Below are 19,649 nucleotides of genomic sequence, written 5' to 3'. Positions count from 1 at the left end.
TAGGAAACTGCACTTCAGAATAAAAGCTCTGTGCTGGAAATCACTGTACTATAAATAAAGTGTTGCTTTTTACAAACTTGACACATTTGCTTTTCACTTGCTGTCCATTCAGAATAGACCCAGGACCCACTTTTGGAGCACAATCCACCAGTTTGGGACTGCTGTTTTAGAATGAGTCGCTTATATTTACATGCAGAGCTTTTCCTCTTTCACTGAGTCAGCCATGTTGTTTCTACAGTAGCCCAGAATGGACAAGTCAAACACTAGCTTTTGATAGGGCCATTCATGTTTTTATGCCCGTCAACGTAGCCACACGCTTGAAGTTTCAGAGAAGTTTTGTTTCTGCAACCTCACCACGAGATGCCACTAAATCCTACATTGCTCCCATTGACCAAGACTGCGTTAACTGAAAAAAAGTGAAATGTGTCTTTAAATTAAAGGTAAAGTAGGTGACTGATGGATTTCTCAGGTAGCGATTGGTTAAAAGTGATTAAGACCTGCAGAGCTCATAGAGAACGAATGTGATGCAGTTGGTGAGCTGAAACCAAATCAAACCACTACAGACCAGTTTACATGTGGCTCTAATGACGGCTGGCTAAATCACATTGGGCTAATGAATTTAGGGAGTCTCTAATCGAATCTGTGTGATCTGGCTACATGGCTGACATCCGTGTGTGTGTGTGTGTGTGTGTGTGTGTGTGTGATTATGGATGTGAGGCAGAGAAACTCCGTCTACATGCCTCTGATTCAAAATGAAACAGGGTGTCAGGGTTTTTCTAAAATGTAATAATAAGCATGAAGACATCAAAGTGTTGGGAGGAGAGAAAAGCAGAGCGCAGGAGAGAAATGAGAGGACTAGCTTGTATGCATGTGTATGAGAGTGCATGCATGCATTCATGATTGCACATCTGGCAGCCCAAAGAGTGAGGTTCCACTGTGACCCTATTTAGCTCTCTGTAATATACTCACACTCTCATTACCACCCAGTTTGTTTGTGTGTGTGTGTGTGTGTGTGTGTGTGTGTGTGTGTGTTATTCTAGCTATTTCTCCCATTATGCTGTGTTTAAACATGAGAGAGCTCTTTGAGACAAGAGAGAGCTGCATGAGGGGATCAAACAACCACACATACACAAACACAGTCAAGTGTACACACACACATACACACACGCTTCAACATGCTTACACACACACACACACACACACACACACACACACACAAACAGTCTCACACACATATGTGTGAAGAGACACAAAACTGCAGCACACCCCCACCCCCCTACTGCTCTGATTAATAAAGGTCAATTAGCAATTATAATTTCCATATTTAATCAGTCCCCTGTGGTGTTGCTCTGTGGCCTGAGCTTTGACAATTGGCTCTTTCTCTCTCTTTCTCTATCTGCTGCTTTCGCACTCCCTCTTTTGCTTTATGTCACGCTCCTTCGCTCTTCCCATCTCCTACGTCATTAACATCTGAGCATCTATCCCTTCTCCTCCTCCTCCTCCTCTCCCAGCCCCTCCCTTCTTACCGTGTCATCCCTCTATCCTCCCCTTCCCCCCCTCCTCTCTTTCTCCTCTCCCTCCGTCTTTCCTCCCTTCCTCTCTCTCCCTCTCTGATGAATGCCTCCCCTCATTAATCTTGATGTTTTTCCTCTTGCTGTGTTCTTCCACAGGCCTTCAAACCTCTCGCTAATTGCAATTAATCACCGAGGGAAACAGATGCTGGGAACAAAGGCAACCTGGGGGAGCCATGAGTCTCTACATGTGTATGTGTGAGTGTGTGTGTGTGGGCATCAGTGTGCATGTACTGTATGTGTCCACGTGTGTACGACAGGGTGGGGGTTTGATGAAGCTGTCAGTCAGGTTGCCACACAAAAGTTGGGTGCCTGCAGGGCTCTGACATACAACCCTGGGCTGTGTGTGTGGGGATGTCAGGGGGAGTGGGTGTGGTGTGCTTAAATGTGGGTGATTTTTGCGTGCCGTGCGGTATGTGGTTGACCCTGTCACTGCTCGCCATAGCATCTGTCTAACCTCACTGTGTGGCGACGACAATGAGAGCTCATAAAACAGATAAAGACATGAGTGAGCAGACAACAGGAGAGCAAAGAGGGAAAAGAGCAGCAGCTTCTTGCTTTAAGAGGATCTGCAAATGGCTGCTCTTTAGTCCAACTTGTACCTCTGTGACACTCGTCTGTCATTTCTGAGTGAAGACCACAGTAGAAACCACACGCAGCAGAATTATTAAAAAACAAACTAACACAAAGAAAATTACAATTCAACATGTTTCTTCCTTCTCTTTCTTATGTTTACTTGAACACGGTGATTACCGAACTCCAGGCGGTGTTATTTTATTCCACCTGCAGAGAATAATCACAGTTTCTTTCTTTCCCGTCTGCCTTCCTTTCTCCAATCCATCCTCACCCTCCCTGCATCCCTCCCTGCATCCCTCCATCCCTCCTTCAGATGTCTGTCGTCACTGCTGGGCCTTCTGTTTCGAGAATTCACACAACAGCTCACTGAGAATACACCCCATGTTCGGGAGAATAAAGCACACAGGCGCCTGCGAACACACAAACACACCAAGACATTATCCATAACTGTTCAGCTGAATCAGAGAGAGCGGTTTAATGTGTGTGTGTATGTGTGTGTGTGTGTGTGTGTGTGTGTGTATTTGGTGTGCGCTGCGATATTATCCATCACAGCTATCTGCATCACTTATCAGCCACAAGGAGGCAGAGAGAAAAAGGCTCCTGAAAAACACAGACACTCAAAACAAAATGGAGAAGAAACGAAAAGAAACCACAAGTCATATTTTCCACTGGGTACGCACATGCGACAATGCGTGTGTGCTCACACACGCGCGCGTGCACACACCTAAGGAGAATAGACTCAAACTAAGCTACTCAAACCAGACGCAAGCGTTGAAAAACCCATCAAATAATCAGTGGGAGGCGATACAGGGAAAAGATGCAAGGCTTTGCTATGTTTTAACACAAGCTTGTTATGCTCCAAATCCACTCCAGGAACGCAGCAGAGTGTCCAACACAATAGACTTCAGCTCCACCGCAGATAACAGACTACAGCGTCTTTTCTCCCATCACTAGAAGAGGATCATTCTGCTTTGAGCCCCTGCATATGGGGCATCAGGACAATAATGAAATCAAGCTGATCTGATATGTTCTCTGGGATTAACACAATACGGTGACCCCTGCATAAACCCGAGCGCACGCCATCAGCCTCAAACTGCAAGATCTGAGAGATAGCCGGGCTAAAAGAGGGAGATATGGGAAGGAGGGGAGTGTAAGATGGAGGGACAGGAAGGGAGGCAGCGTTAAGAGCGTAGCACCTCATAAATTGCTAAGAAGATGTGAAGCAGGTGCTGTGTTAATGCTCGAGGAGGTGTGGGCCTACCCCATGTTCCCTTACACACTCTTGAACTCTTTCTCTCCCTCACATAATCAAAATAAAGCACAAATCATGCAACGTATAGCCGGCTCTTCTGAAGGGATAAAAAGTTACATTAAAATAAACACTTAATGTTCGGATAATGAGGAAGGGAGAAGGTCTCTGTATATATTTCTCTTAATGTATGCACGAGTGCCACTGAGTCATTGTTAATGACAGCGCAGTGTACACAGCTAAGGCCTGCACCTCTGTTCTGCAGCAGCTTCATCTGTCACTGCTGCTGTCGCACTTCAAAGCCCAAAGCATATTGAGCTGTTTTTCATTTCTAGTAAAAGTAGAGTGGGAGGAGATCTTTACTGAAAGCCTGGAGGAAGCTCTATTAAGTCTCTACTGTTCTTCACCTGACAATCCTATAACTTGAAGAAATGACAAAGCCTTCTTCCCAAAACACAACACCAACCCCCCGCCCCTCACACGCACACCCACACATTCCCTTGACAATTCCTTCCCAGCAGGCTCCACTCAGCCTTTATTCATTTTTTATATATCACCTCCTGTGAGTCTATTGCTCGGCACGCAGCAATCGCTGCACTTAACCCATTATGCTAGGTAATGCTCCCCAGAACGGTCGCTCCCTCCCCGGGATAAATTATTAACTTCCTCCACATCCCGCCATTTATCACTGAGCCCCATCGAGCAGAACGGGAGAACCATTGCTCATATCCATGGCAACAAGGGCCTATTTGTGCAGCAGTTGGATGCTGCTGATGATGAGGGGAGAGATGAGGAAGAGGAGGAAGAAAGAAGACAAATAATACCTGCTCTTATCAAGCTCTCTATTGTTAGCATCACCTCGTGCTCCTCTCTTGGCGCTTGATTTTTCTTTCTCCTCTACTGTTATCCCTCTTTTTACAGCCACAATGTGCCGCCCCTTGTCTCTTCCTTGCTTGCTCCTCTCGCCTTATTCACGCCACCCAGCCCTCTCCTCAAGTCTGAGATGGCAGCAGTATGGGTAATTAGATCAGAGCTTTTCTCTTGTCTCCATGGAGATGAATCATACAGTCAGGGTGACAGTCTGAGCTTTAGCGCTACGCGGTAACCTAATCAGAGCGTTTGAACCCCAGCCAGAGCGGCAACATAACCTAATAATACCAACATGAACCTGCGGTGACCTGCATCCCTGCGCACAGCAGTGCACACAGACAGGGGTGACGAGCAGGTCTGGTTAAACACACCAGGTCACATCCCAGGATGTGCAAGTGTGTGTGCATATGTGCATGAGCGACTGTCTGAGCTTGGGAGGAGAAAGCCCTCACAGGTGTCCTAATTCATGAGCAATCGCAGCTCATGAATAATTAAACACAAAATGCAAATGTGCTCCTTTGATCATTTACATTCATGTCTAACAGAATTAATTAATCAAACAAACCTTTTCTTTATCCCCAGTGGAATAGATAAACCAGCACTCAGAGTGCACAAACACACACACACACACACACACACACACAGACACACACATGTACGCAGGCAGACAAGTATACAAAAAAGAAAAACCCACACAGTAAATAAGTTTACTAATCGCACCATTTAGCCACATCTGAAGAAACAAAATTCTGTGCGCTGAGCAACTTAGCATGACTCAACCTTGGACAAGCCACATGGTGAAGGTGACTTAGTATCACTCCACGTGAGATTACTTTAATCTACTCTAGTAGCTACACCCACTGTATGCTAATGCAGTTTGCACAAAAACAGGGAGCCATGTAAGCATAACCTCTGTGCTGAACGATGACCAGGTGTGTGTCTGTGATAGTAAGAACAATATGTTGTTGTTGTTACGTCTCGGCGTGCAGATACAGGCTGCGCTGCACCTTCTGCTGCAACATACACGCCAGCATCAATGGACTTAGTCGCAGGCAAACCTGAAAGCTAAGTCACACAGCCTGACACACAATGCAAAGACAAGTGCGCTCTAATTCTCCTGTTAGATTGTGAGACAGATGGTTGCTAATGGTTCTGATGGATAACACAACCACACAAATACACACGGAGAAGACACACAAGCCACAGCAGGCTGATCAGGATTTCATAGGCTTTTTGATATGCTCACTCTGAGAGATGGACCTTATAAACAGCCACTCTTCAGCTGACCTCTTGTTTATAGCAACAGTATCATACACAGAGGGAAAGCTCATAAAGAAAGAAACAGATCTGCCTCCCTCCCTCCTCCTCCTCCTCCTCCTCCTCCTCCTCCTCTTCCCTATCTGTCCAGATCTCTGTCTCAGTCCTTTTTCTCGATTAGCGGTCCTCTCCTTCGCTTAACCTGCCGCCTCGCCAAACCAACTCCTCTCTTTCTCTTAATAAGTCTGTTTGTATGCAGGGCACACTTGCCGAGGCCTCACACAAACACAGACTCCGATACATACACGGGCAAACTCCTGTGACTCCCTGCCAGCTCCGCTCCCCTCCTGTCACACCCTTTTGTCATCAATTTCTCCTCGGTAACAGAGAGAGGCGCGTCTGACTTATGGAGGATATCAATATCTCAGACTTAAAGGGGGAGGAGGGAGGGGCGCACACCTCGGGCTTCTTTTAGGACACCTCGTAAAGCTAAATGATAGTTGAAGGGGATGAGAGACGGAGGGAAAGGCGGGGAGAGAGACAGACGCAGGGAGGAAAAGCGAGTGCCGGTTGTTAACGTGATGGCAGGGGGCCGTAAATAACTGAGATACAGATCTACAGCGTGTTTGTGACGCTTGTGTGTGGGGTATGTTGGTGGTATTAAGAAGGTTAAAAAGGACTGAATGGTTGACCGAGTGATCACCATACAATATGTGTGTGTATTTGACGATTTAGAGCGTGGCTGACAATGTGTATCATCCACAGGCTGATCCTAACAGGGGATTTATGCTAACTGCCACTGTCCAACGTGTCTAACGCTGGGCTGTAAATAGCTGTCCGTCTCCGCTGACATTGCCAAACTGTCCATAAACCTGTCACCTAGGACAGTTTCAGTCAAGCAGGACGGGACAGGCCAGGCAGCCATTAAACTATCAGTTTACACTATGAGTGTGTTTGTGTGTGTGTGTGTAAATGTGTATGTTGGAGGTGGCGGGGATGTGCTGCATGCATTTGTGTTTCTCCTGGAGGATTTAAATGTTATGCAGAGTGTGGTACGAGGGAGGGACGTTGTGTGTGTTTAAATATTCATGATGCTGTTAAAGGGTACAGGTTGACACAGGTTGAGATTCTCTGTGGTTATTGTAAACAGATACATCGCACTATGGTTAGGCCTTTAACACATGAACACACACGCAACTGTACAGACACAGTCGCTCACACACACACACACACACACACACACAAAGGTGCTTCTGAATGAGGTCAAGGAGTCAGTGTTGAACTGAGGAGAGGATCAATAGAGCTCTGTGTTTGTGCACCTCTCGCCTTCCTCCCACATTTCCTATGCCTTTTTGAGATCTCTCCTCCTATCATCCTTTTCTCTCTTCCTCCATCATTTTCCTCATAAACAAAACCAACACTACTCGCGCACACACAACAGAGCAGCAGCCAGTACAACAGGGTATCTGCAAAAGCCCATAAACTCCCACAAACGCACAGAAATGCGAGCACCCGTCTGCTATATGCCATCTCTGCTGTGTGGTATGGCTGTCAGCACTGTATGAGTGTGTCTGGACGTGTCCCAGAGGCTGTGTTCATTCTCTTGTGGGAGATCTATGGCTGGCGACTCCAACTCACTGGCACCCCACTAGCAATAGCACGGATGTGATAGGCAGATGAAAAGAGAACAAGGCAGTGACAGAACGACAAGCAGAGGAGAGGCAGAGAGAACATGTAAAGGACAAAATGCTTTCTTCCCTGGTTGGGAGCATCTCATTTTTTCTCATTAGGGGAACTCATCTGAGCTCAGAGGATAAAAGGAGGACTGATAGCCGGTATTTCTCTCTCACTCCATCCCTCCTCTCCCTCTTTTTCTCCCACTGTGCACATGCCACCTAATTAATTACACCCTACCATCGCTTTGCTACAACAACCACTGCCGGCTAATTAACGGCACGCCTCAATCATGACCCCACTTCAAGGGTTCGGGATGTGTTTGTGTGAGTGTGAGATAGAGAGATCGAGGAGGAGGAGGAGGAGGAGGAGGAGGAGGAGAAGGAGATAGGGAGGAGGACATGTGTATGTGTGATATGCAGTGGAGAGAAAGAAAAATCAGCAGGAGAAAGGAAGGAGAAGAGGAGGATGAATGGATGAAATTTAGCGACTAAGGATTGGTGGGAGAACACAAACCATTCTTTAAAAAACAGGAATGTAGGTACGAGGAGATGAACACTTTGATGTGACAGACAGATGCTCGAGAGACAAGAGGAGAGAGGGATCCAGGAGATAGATGGAGCACCTCCTCTCTACGCCCAGCTGGACTCTATCAGCCAGGCTGGAGCCAGAGAGGCTGGTGGGGAGTCCCAACTATGGGGTGTCTCACCCTGGACACGTCACTCCCAATCCCCCCTGAGCCTGCCTGAGCCTGGCCAGACCTCAGCGCTGCTGCAGCCTGCCACGCCAGGCTCCACGGCTCCTACTGCCCCAAACGCAGTCATACTGATCGTATCAGAAAGAAAAATGGAGCAAGGCAGGGCCTACAAAAACACACATAGCCCGGACAAGCTGAAAACCACGTACGCCACATGTAACATCGCCATGGTTGAATTGAGAGCGAGAGAAATGAAGGGAGAGAGACGGCGAGGGAGGGAGCTATAATTTGTTTAGTGTATGTGATTGCATTAGTGTAAGGGTCATATTATTCTTCACCCACGTCACACACACGGAGAGCTGAAGCCCAGTGGGGCAATCATAACATTAATAGTGCTTGACTGGGCCTAGACGGACACAGACACACTCACTTACTCACACACACATGCACACAGACACACACGTGTTTCCTGTGATCTGCTCAACAGTTTATGCAGAGGAGGAGGACAGAAGGGTGGGGAATGAGAAGATGAGGTGAAAAACAGAAAAGGGGAACCACAGAGGAAGTAAAATTTATGAGAACAGGAAAATATATTTAAATAAAGATGAGCTAGAGAGATAAAAATGGCCCAGAACTCAACAGTGCTCAGTAATTTTAACTAACAATCACCTGTCAAAATAATCCTCTGAGCTATTAATTAATAATGTCAAGGACATTATGTAGAACAAGGCATTGATTACTGTAAACACATCCATGTAAATATAAGAGTGAATGCTGATTAACATTTCCTGCATCTAGTTTTATCTACCAAAAAAAGTTTGCGCTGCCCTTGGCACACAGACAAAATCCTTATATTTCAAAAAATTTTGCAAAATAAAAAGATCTGTGTAATTATTTTTGCTGTGGGTGACGGCTGGTACCAGGAAGAAGTAATACGAAGGTCAGGGAGGCTAGAAAGTGTAATTTTAAGAAATATTTCTGTCAGGTAATTGGAAATTATTTATGCTATTTAGTGGCTGATCACACAAGGGGGGGGGGGGTTACATACATCACTGCAACTTTAAAAGATTCATATTTGTGCACAAAGGTGGTTGAAAGAAAATGTTAATAAGGACAGAAAAGAGGTGAAGGTGAGTATTCCTAACATTTTCATAGATGTTCAGCCACCAGAAAATGGTGGTTTGATTATGATAAATTCATCGAACCCTTCAAATATTTACTGTAATCCATTTTACATTCTATCTGGAGACATTTTTAGGACAAGTGTTCAGCTTTCCTTTTTTTTCATCAAACAACCTTGATGAGACAAAAGTGACACCTAGATATCGTCACTGGTACATTATACAGCAGGGAATGTAAAAAAAAAAAAAAAGAAGAAGAGGAAGAAGAGGGCAATATAGTGACAAAGGAAGAGTGAGAGTGAAACAGAATGTACTAGTAATGGGCCAACAGCAGAGTAGAGAGGCCATGTTCGCTGTCAGCCATTAACATGGCCAGGACTAAATTATTCACTGCACTCTGTCACCTTACACAAGCCTGGGCTAACTCACACTAAAGAGGACTGTGTGTGTGTGTGTGCGTGTGAACATGGTGTGTGTCAGTATGTGTGTGTGTGTGTGTGTATGTGTGTGTGTGTGTGTAAATGAACGGTGGCTAGTAGCAGGAGGTTAAGGAGGATTCCTTTAAAGAAGGGGCTCAGTATTGCCATCCTGTGGCTAGAAGCAAGTAAGATACTTTGTGCAAGCCATTTCTATTAGTTGCCACACACACACACACACACACACACGCACGCACACACACACAGATACACATGCACGCCGGAATAAGAAATTGGCTTCAATGAGTCTGAAACACATGCAAATAGTGTACCAGCTCTAACCTTTAGATGCCCTTTGAGTGTTATGTGCGGTAAAAAGCGCACACATCCACACAAACATACAAGCAAATAACACTGTGCGCAAACATAAAAAGACAAGGAGGAACAGAGAACTGTTTTGTGTAGAGGAAGCTGATTTCCATGCAGCCTGCTGGTTTACTATGGAACAGGAGAGGCTGGTTAGCAGGAGCAGCTGGGCAAACAATACAACCTCACCTGGAGTCATTTACATGGATTGTGTGTGCGTGTGTATGTGTGTGTGTGTATGTGTGTGTGTGTGTGTGCGCTTGTTATGTTGAGAGGGGTGTCTCCTGTTGCTGCTCTTCTTCATCATGTTCCTGAAAGTGCCGTTGGCAAGGAAACCAGAGAGAGAGGGAGACTGAGAGACAAGTCAAGGAGCACAGTTTCGGGTAAGAGCAAGACGAAATGGGGAAGAAAAGGCAGACAAATGAGAGAGGGAAGAATAAAAGCGGAGGATCTTTGGAGGAGAGTGGCGGGGGTTTGGCAGGCATTGGGGGGAGGGGGGTGGTGGTTGGAAGGAGATGGAGGAGGGAGTTAACAGAGGGGAGGCAAAGAGCATGTGACAGTGCGACCCATGCCTCCCGCTGACAAGCTTTATTACAGTCCCACCTGCAGCGAGACAGCAAAAAGCACTTAGCCTCAGCCAAGTCGTCCGACAGTGGAGGACAGTTTGGGAGGGAGGGAGGGAGGGTAGGAAGGAGAGAGGGATCGAAAAGCAGAAAGGAAGGAGGGTGGAGGTGGAGACAGGGAGGCTGGGTGGGAGGAAGGGATGATTGAAGTCATGGGGTTGCAGAGGGAAGGAGGGAAAAGGAGATATTAAGAAAAAGGAAGGGGGAGACAGGAAGAAAACAAGCATAAGGAAAAACAAAAGGAAAGGAATTAATCAAATATTGCTCTGTTGTCATTCAAAAATCATCCTCTGCATGAAACATCCTCACTTTCAACCAAATATGGATTGATTTCACCTCCTGTGTGTTTTTTTGAGGCTGTAGTCTATCTGCTGTATATAAAAAGATACAAACACAGACACAACACAGCTTTCTACCAGCTCCGAGTGTGCAGGCGGTCAGGTTTAATCCTGCTTGAACACCTGTTTCCTTTGTGAGGTCAAAGGTCAGGGTCTGGAGGTCTCTCACTAAGTGGTCATCTTTTTCAGGGCTACTGCTGAAACACGTCTGTAACCTGACCTCACTGCTCTGCACTGAGCATTAACCTCACATCGGGTGGCCTCAGCAAAGCCTAAATATAACTTCTCACAAGCCCAGAAGAGGAATTCTTTGGTCCACGTTGCACATAGTTGAGTTTTATTATATATATATATATATATATATATATATATACTGTGTATATATATATATATATGTATGTAGTGTATGATGCAAGCCCCGAATAACATAACACTCTCAGATGCTCCTTGCTGTCATCATTTAGTGCAATTCATGCAAAGCGTGAGAAGGAAATAATTAAGGGGATGAAATGAAGAGAGGTTTATTACTTCCAGAACGGCGACAGATCACATCTATTAGCTCTCCAGCCTGCTGATGTATCTGCTGATGAGCTATGGCCAAGTAATGACGTGCTCCGCTGGCTGTGAATCCATAGGTCTCTCCCTAAGTCTACTCTTTCTGGCTCCCAGGCTGTGGATGGAAAACCACAGTCACTAAATCAAACCCATCCGGAGGGAAGACAAGAGAGAGAGAGAGAGAGAGAGAGAGAGAGGGAGAGAGAGAGAGAGAGAGAGAGAGTGAGGGGGGAGAGAGGGGGTTAACGGCCTGTTTCTCAGCCTTTCGAAGAGAGGAATGTGTTGGAAAGGCTACAAATCAACCAGAAGTGACTGCACAATAAGGTCAGTGTGACCAGAGGAGAATCCTGACTCAAACGGTAGACACGCACAAACACACACGCACAGAAACAAACACATTAAGCACACACATGCAAACACAGTGAATGATTGAAACGGGGCATAACCCCGTGCCCACCCTGTGAGTGGCTAATAACTGTGGCACAGTGCCAAACCCACTGTCTCCTGACTAATTCCCCCATGCCCGCCAGGACTGGCGCCACGCTGCAGAACAGAGCTCTGTTTCTCAAAAATCCTGTGATCATTACATTACTGAATTACTCAAATAGATGGATGAAAAAACAGCCACGCAGGCCATCCAGCTCGCTTGTCCCCTGAAGAAAGGATATAATGGAACAGACAATGGGAACACTGTGAATTAATATTTGTTTGTTGAGACTGCCTCCCCTCACTTAACACACACACACACACACACACACACACACACCTCAACGCCCACTCTGCTGGGCTGGAAAAAGAGGGCAGTGAGGTGGCACTCTGCCAAGCGTGGCGCTGCCAAGAGACTCGGTATACCCTGGTCTCCAGTGGCATTTTAATCACATATACACACACACACACTTCCATCTGCTGTGCTTCATGGGAGCGGTGGCAAGCTTGTCACTGTCATTCGAAGTTAGCCCACCCTCCTGACACCCCTACTGAGGGGGGACAAAAGAAAAGGAGAAAAGAGAAGGAGTCGGGAGGGGGCAAGCAGTGGCATTCCTCTCCATGCCTCCTCTGTCACCCTCTGATCTCTCTCTCCAAACACATCTCCTGTCGCCTCTGCATTCAGTGTCCTTGTCCTCCTCTCACCATCCTCCCCGTACCGTCCCTCCCCACCTCCCGGCACACTGCTTCTGTCACCCCTCAGCTCTGCTCTGTCTGTGCACGGCTACTCTCATCCCTCCACCTACTGCTCTGTTCTCTGGACAAGAGATACAAGCACGGGCAGCTGTTATCCCCCTCTCATAGACAGCCTGCTCCTCATTTAACGTGCATGTGTGCCGTGTATGTGCTCTTGCAGCACGGCTGTTTATGGATTGAACCTTACCGCTGCGTTCTCCATGCAAGACTCTTAATGTGAAATGTTAACCGCAGCGGCTAGAGCAACAGCTCAGACATTGATCCTCCTCCCAAGCAAAGGCGGGTTGCCAGATACTATGAATGCCCCAACCAGCACCCACACCCCATCTTCAGTGGTGCTCCATGCTCCCACAGTGGGTAATTGTAATTGTATTGAACTGGCCAGCAGCCAAGCACACAAGACTGCCAAGTCTGCCAAGTCCAGCTGTGCCGCTGCAATCAAAACACACTCACAGCCTATCTCATGACAATCACATCATCAGCATGTGTAACTCCAAGACACACACATATGCACACACAAACAGAAACACACATATCTCAATATGTATTTGCTCAGTGTGACAAGATTGCGGAGCGAGGGCTGTGATAAAACAGCACAAGGGAATAAATGTTGTAAAGGCTAAATTCACATGGCGGTAAGAGCGGTAGAAGCCAGACAAAGAAGAGCATAATGGTACAATGACTCCTCACCATATATTCTGTCCTTTACATTAGCCCTGTGTGCTTCTCCCTCCATCAGATGTCTACAGAGTGCTGCAGGAATGAGTCCTAAAACCTGGATAAGAGTTAGCATTTTAGCACCCCGGGTTCCCTCGCCTCAAAGTCAATGGCTTTTTTGAAAGGACTGTTTGAGTTAGATGCCCGAAATAAGGTCTGTGGTTAACACAAGCTTAAGAGACTTTCATGTTTTGTTCTTCGCCACAAAACACGCCAGTAAATACCCCACTTGTAAATTTTAAAGCCTTTCGTGTCTTAAGTGGCTAAATAAGACTACAGAGCATCATCATGCCAACCACGGCTTTACAGTCTCATTGTGGTGGCAACATTCAAGTCATGCAACCATGATGTAGTTTGTTTATAGAGTTAACTTTTCACTTCTGGCAATTATGCTTCAAAAATCTTTAAAATGGTGTTCATTTGTGAGGATTATTTTGCTGAACAAAACGTGTAAGTGTCATAAACAGAGCTTTTAATCCAAAATCCAATAGAAAAATCCCATTCATCTTTTGTCGAGGGAAACAGGGCGATGTTAACTTCCGTGCTGGCCCACAAATAATCGTCATCCCTGCAGCACTCTGTGCAGACAGTACAGCAGAGGTTCACCTTGTTCCTTCACCACTAGTAGTGATGTATTGACTGTGTGGTTGTTTTGAGCCTGAGCGACTTTTGATATATATGTGAAGCGTTCAGTGAATGTGTTCACAGGACTGCAGGCCTGAAGCACATTGCGGGCAGCCTCTATGTCATAACCTCCCCTCTCCAGCCTGTTTCCTGTCTGATAGGAGCTCTTGATGGGCCGCAGTATGATGAGACTTTTGACATGAGAAATGGGGATCTCTTGTTTCCCTTTTTTAAACATATATGTTCTGATTATATTTTAGGATTTTATTATAGTTCTCCTTACCTCACTTAGTGACATTCATATACCACAATGGAATGTAAAAGCACACTGCTTTCCTCTCTCTGTATGCCACTAGTCAAAGCAAACATTTACATTAGAGCCGTGGCCATTAAGCCACTAAATATTCACACGCACACACACGCACAATTAAAACTGCAGTGGACAGCAGGACTGTGTAACATCAACCGTCTAAAACCATAAGCCTCTCTCTTTCAGTCTAGCTGCTGCATAGGGGCCCATTTAATGATTTAAACCCAACAGTCTTAAGATCATGACGGATTGTGCACCTCTCTACTCTACTCCGTGTGAACACCGCAAGCATGTCTTGTGTCACGTTTCTAGCCTGAGCGGAGGAAATGGGCCGTGTCATGTCAGTGCGAGCCGCAGCGTAACACGCATGATGGAGAGCACTTAAATAACTCATGAAAACCCTGTTCTCAACCCACACTAGACCACTGGGAGGAACGCTCAGTCTTCTGCATGTACATTGTGTGTGTGTGTGTGTGTGTGTGTGTGTGTGTGTGCGGTGGCCCTGTTTGTCATGACTGTTTAACCAGGTGCTTTTGAGTGTGTTGTGGTTGAGCTAGTGTGTGTGTGTTTGTGGGTTCAGTTGGAAAGAGAGCTTGAGATGAGTTTCTGTAAACGACAGGGGGGCCCTCATGGCTAAACAGAAATAGCCTTAGAGAAAAGAGGGTGAGAGAGAGTGGCCTGAGCAGGAGGAAGTGGTGCGCAAGACAGAAAAAGAAAAAAAAAAGTGACAAAAAGGAGGGTGGAGAATTTAAAAAATTAGATTTACAAAACTGCTGTGTTTAAAAGTGCAAATGCTTGTTTAAAAAAAAAAGAGAGAGGAAGAGAGGGAATAGATATCCAGTGAAAAGGCAGTCCAGCTACACTGATAAGAGGAGACAGCAGCACTTTCCACATAAACGCACTAAGCTCCAAAACCCACTGTAGTGATGGCCTCCCTCGGGGCATACTCACACATACACGCTCGCATGTCACTTATTTTTTGTGCCTGTGCCTGCTTCATCATGACATCTTCCAACCCATCTCTCAGTCTCGTTTTATCACTACTATCCTCTCCTTCACCAGTATCCCCAAAAACCTGCTTATTCATCTATCTGGCTGAATACTATACTGTGGGAGAAGGAGATGGGAGTGAAATGACCGCAAAACCTGTAATCCACAGCTCTGGGTCAAAGTGATTAGTGGTCCCCACACCAGAAGCTAAGATTAACAACAGAAGAAAAAAAACAAGAGTAAAATTTGGTGTGTAAGCATGTGCATCTGTATGTGAACATTGACAGAGGTCAATGCTGGGACAGTTGAGAGTCTTAGTGTGTACACTTTGTGGACAGGTTGGGTTTGCTGGTTTGCATTGCTGACAATTAAAAGCAGTTGCTGTCAAACAATGTGCTGAAAGGAGGTGGAGGGATCAGATGCCCTGCACATTTGCAAAACAAAGTGCAGGGAAATCATTCTAACCTCCTCCTGGTGTCACGTAGCAGCATGTGTAGGCTGACTGGTGTAATTACAAAAGATGGAAAGAGTTAATCCAGTTTAGGGTGAGAGGGCGTTAGCTATAGTAGGTACATATATATAGATAAAATGCAGTGCAGGAGTGTGGTTGAAGTGTTACAAGACATGACAGCACAAGCCTAAAAAAGAAGAACTCAAAAGATTTTTTATGAGTGTTAGAGCCACCTCAGACCTAATCTTATTCACACCAGGGGTCTCACTACTTCCTGTGTTGCCACACAGCAGGGTCAGGAGGACACCTCACACAGGAAAAGAGAAGCAGAGATATGATGCTGGCTAAGTGAAGAGATATATATTCAGAGGATACGGCTTATTCTGAAGGCTGAACCAAAGCATTACCGCTGTATGTTGTGAATGAAAGCCTCTCTCACAGCTGTGGCCACACAGAGTGAGGAGATCAAGAAATGCAACATGAAACATAACAAATGTGTCAAATAATACAGCTAGTTATTGGAGAATAGCCACTGGGGTGTTTTCACTGCAGTGGTGTGTAGTAACATGTATCAAAGATCACACTGGTGCAAAGTGAAATGCTATGCTTTTTATGGATTCATCCAGTCACAGCAACAAAACGGAGGTAAAAATAAAAAAAGACAGAGGAAAGGATAGTAAAACATGACATGTAAAAGTAGGAGATCTGACATTAATGAGAGCTATACTCACTGGAAAGTGGGCGTTCAGCTTTATCTGGCTCCGAGGTCACTGGTTGAGAAGGAGTATGGTCACATGCAGGCTGCGAAGGCCCCGAATCAACCTCCTTACTGGCTCCAGCCGCGCTCTCAATCACAGTGCACACCTGAAAGATATAAAAACATAATTAACATACGAGAAACAAAGGAGGAGGTTTAATATTACAATGTCCTTTTGTACAGTAAGATAGAGGTGAAGTCAATTGATCGCACTTGAATCAATGAGTGATTTCAATATAAGTCCCCAAAACTAATAATGTACAGCTCAAGATGCTACACACATACACTAAGAGGTGCCCTGATAATGATATATAACTAACCATTATTGAGGCTACAACAACTATACTGACATAATAGTAAAATCTAAACAATAAAAAGACACTGATGGTGCAAATATAGCAATTTACTGCTGATGTAGCCCGTCGTCGGTGTAACCATTTTTAGCTGCTGTCACAGCACTCAGATTTCTGCTATAAAAAGACAACAACTAAAGGGGATGCAGTGCTGGGTGAAGAAGTGTCCCTTCCCTGAAGTGACAGAGCCGCAAAACAGACAGACAGACTGACATAATCAAAGACGGAAAGAGACAGAGAGAGAGAAAGAGTTTTCCTGACAGCCCAAGTCTGTTTGGATGTGCTCCACTCTGCTCCCCTCCGCAGCTGAAAGAGGAAAGAGGGATGAGCCTTCAGGAGAGAGACAAGCTGACCATGAAAAGCAGAGGGAGTAGCAGAGGGTGGCTGTCAACGAGGGGAGAGGGAGAGGAAGAAGTGGGGGAGAGTTTAAAAGAGGCTGTGATGGCTCCCTCCATTGACGAGCAGCAGAGAGACAGGCAGGGGAGGTGCAGCGCATCTTAAGACAAAAAGGCACCCTGGGCTGATGAAATATACATAGCTCTCAGCTGGAGACAGAGACACAGAGCGACAGAGCAGAGGAGGGCCCTGAAGACTGACGAGACTCCGCAACCCCTCCTAAACACACACTGCTAAAAATAAAACACACAGACACATTCCTAATGACTTCTCATGAGGAGCCAGGGGGGAAGTAGTCAGTGCTTTTTTTTATCGTGTGTGTGTGTGTGTGTGTGTGTTCATATGTTTAACACTCACACAGCACGTGCAGGTGTTTGTGAGCATCATGGTGCATCAATGCTTCCTCCTACAGTTACAGACTAAGTTGATAAAATCGCAACAGTAGCTATGACACAAAAAGTGTTTTGGCTGTTGGCCTATAATCCACCTGCTGGTCAGGGTTTTTTTGGTTAGGAGTTTGTTTCAACTGCCTCTCTCAGACCTGCCCACCTGTCCTCTCTTAAAGCCCAGGCAGCTGCCTCCGCCAGTTAAAAACCATTTAAACACACCTCACTTAACAATAAACTCACCCTTTGTTCAAGCTAACGATCCACCTCTCCCACGCACTCTCGGTAATGGCTACGCCACTGAAGTATTGGGATTCTCATGCGAGTGTATTTGTGTGTCTGTGTGTGTTAGACTGAGTATATTCACTTCTTTGCTTTGTCGAGTCTCCCTACTTATCTTGTCCTCCTCATGAGACACGTTGGGTGTGCCTCCCCAGTCTGAATCCCTAACACGTCAGGTGTAAGCAAAAGAAACTTGCAGGTAAATAGTCATGTCTGAGCCTGGGGATTACCTCTCCTCTGGAAAACATACACAGCAAACATGCCTAGAGGTTTCCTAACCTTTGTTGTCTGTTTTTTTTTCTTACTCTCTCCCTTTTTTTTGAGTTAAAGTGCACTCGTGAGGGGCTCGTTGATGAATTCCCCACTCTGTATAGAAACTGTAAAGATCAGGAAAAAGATATTGGAGTAAAAAAAGTGTGAACTGCTCTGTCAGGTCAGGGCCATGAGCCTTTATAAATTAATCACTGAGATATTGTTGCTTCTTTGATCCACAAAACACCTGTTGGAAAGTAACACTCAACATACTGGCCTTGAAGAACAAGCTGGGATGCCAACATTTGATGGTATGCATTTGGCTGCTGCCATCATTGCTGCCAAATGACTCATTTATGCCCATATAATTAGGGAGGGGCATGATTACTTACAGAGAGTCGTGTTACATAAGACTCAACCATTAGATAGTTCTGAGCTTAACAAGACTAAAACTCTACAATCGTGCTTGCAGCTCTGTGAGGCTACACTTACATACAGCAGTGCTTTAATCTAAATGCTGAGAGCAGCATGCTAACATTCTCACAATGACAGTGTAAACATGCTGATGTTTAACAAAGCAGCAACCTCTGGGGCTTAGAAAATGAAGTGCCAAAAACTGCAGTTCCTTAAAGTTCCTTAAACGGCCACTTGTGGCTGGTACCACAACAGTCAATCCCCATAGACCCCCAAGTTTGTCCAGCTTCATAGTAGAAATAAACATGTTTACAGCTTGGGACAAAAAATGGTTATAGTGTCTATAGCTAATTTCAACATTCATTCATGAAATTTTAAATAACTCACCCTTTACATTTTATTAAGGCTAAAGTTATGTATATGTAAGGGTGGGCCCGCTTTTGTGACAGACTGTCTATAGCTCCATTTCCATTGAGCAGTACGATATGACACAGTTGAGTTCGGTAAGCTTTTTTTCTGTTGCCACTGTGAAAAGTTGTGGATGGGACCAATGGAACTGTTCCATACCTTCCCCATTTTTGGTCACCCTTCTGTTGCGGTACCGAGCACACAGATCTGGTACTAAAAGGTGGAGCTGTGAACACTGCAGTCTGTTGATTGGTCAATAGAGGACGGTCACTCTGCTCAGGGCTGAGTTGTGGCTGGTTTTGAGGCTCATGTAACCACTGTTCATACCGTGGAGAGTTTTATTAGTAGACTGTAACTATAAAATGAAATTATGTTTTGCTGCCTCTTGCAGCAGCTGTAGTCAGAGTAAAAAATAACTTAATTCACTGCGCCGACTGTCGGCTACTTTTAAGGCAGAACGTTAACTTGTAATGTTACTCAATGCATGAGTTGACAACGTGAATCAATCAACACACACCTTAAATTTCACTTTAACAACTTTGACCATTACTAAGGTTTTTGTATGACATACACTTTTAGTAATGAGTGGATCTTCAAGCTGTTATATATATAATATTTCGGCCAGGTTATGTGAAGTGCATACATTCAAATCCTCACTTGGAGAAAAAAAGCGTTGTGGAGCATCATCTTGTGTGGTCCGGCAACTCTAAACCCCCGAGCTTGCCTTAGAGGGACTATATGCCCAAAGCCACTATTTTTGAATACCCCATGGAGAGACTCTCACTGCAGCCTGTTTCATTTTGTTTTTAAAATG

General features: G+C 45.4%; 1 protein-coding gene across 1 annotated transcript in view; it reads right to left on the bottom strand.

Moving 5' to 3' along the window:
• The window catches only part of gse1b (Gse1 coiled-coil protein b), a 188,610-nt gene that overhangs the window by 109,571 nt on the left and 59,390 nt on the right, over nucleotides 1-19,649 (bottom strand). The window contains exon 2 of the mRNA XM_049565113.1: nucleotides 16,319-16,451. Within this exon, the coding sequence (XP_049421070.1) occupies nucleotides 16,319-16,451 (133 nt within the window). The remainder of the gene's footprint in view (nucleotides 1-16,318; nucleotides 16,452-19,649) is intronic.

Source organism: Epinephelus fuscoguttatus, linkage group LG2, assembly GCF_011397635.1.
Source record: "Epinephelus fuscoguttatus linkage group LG2, E.fuscoguttatus.final_Chr_v1".
Taxonomy (NCBI): Eukaryota; Metazoa; Chordata; class Actinopteri; order Perciformes; family Serranidae; genus Epinephelus; species Epinephelus fuscoguttatus.
The sequence above is the reverse complement of the archived record's forward strand: the minus strand, read 5'-3'. Positions and strand labels throughout refer to the sequence as shown.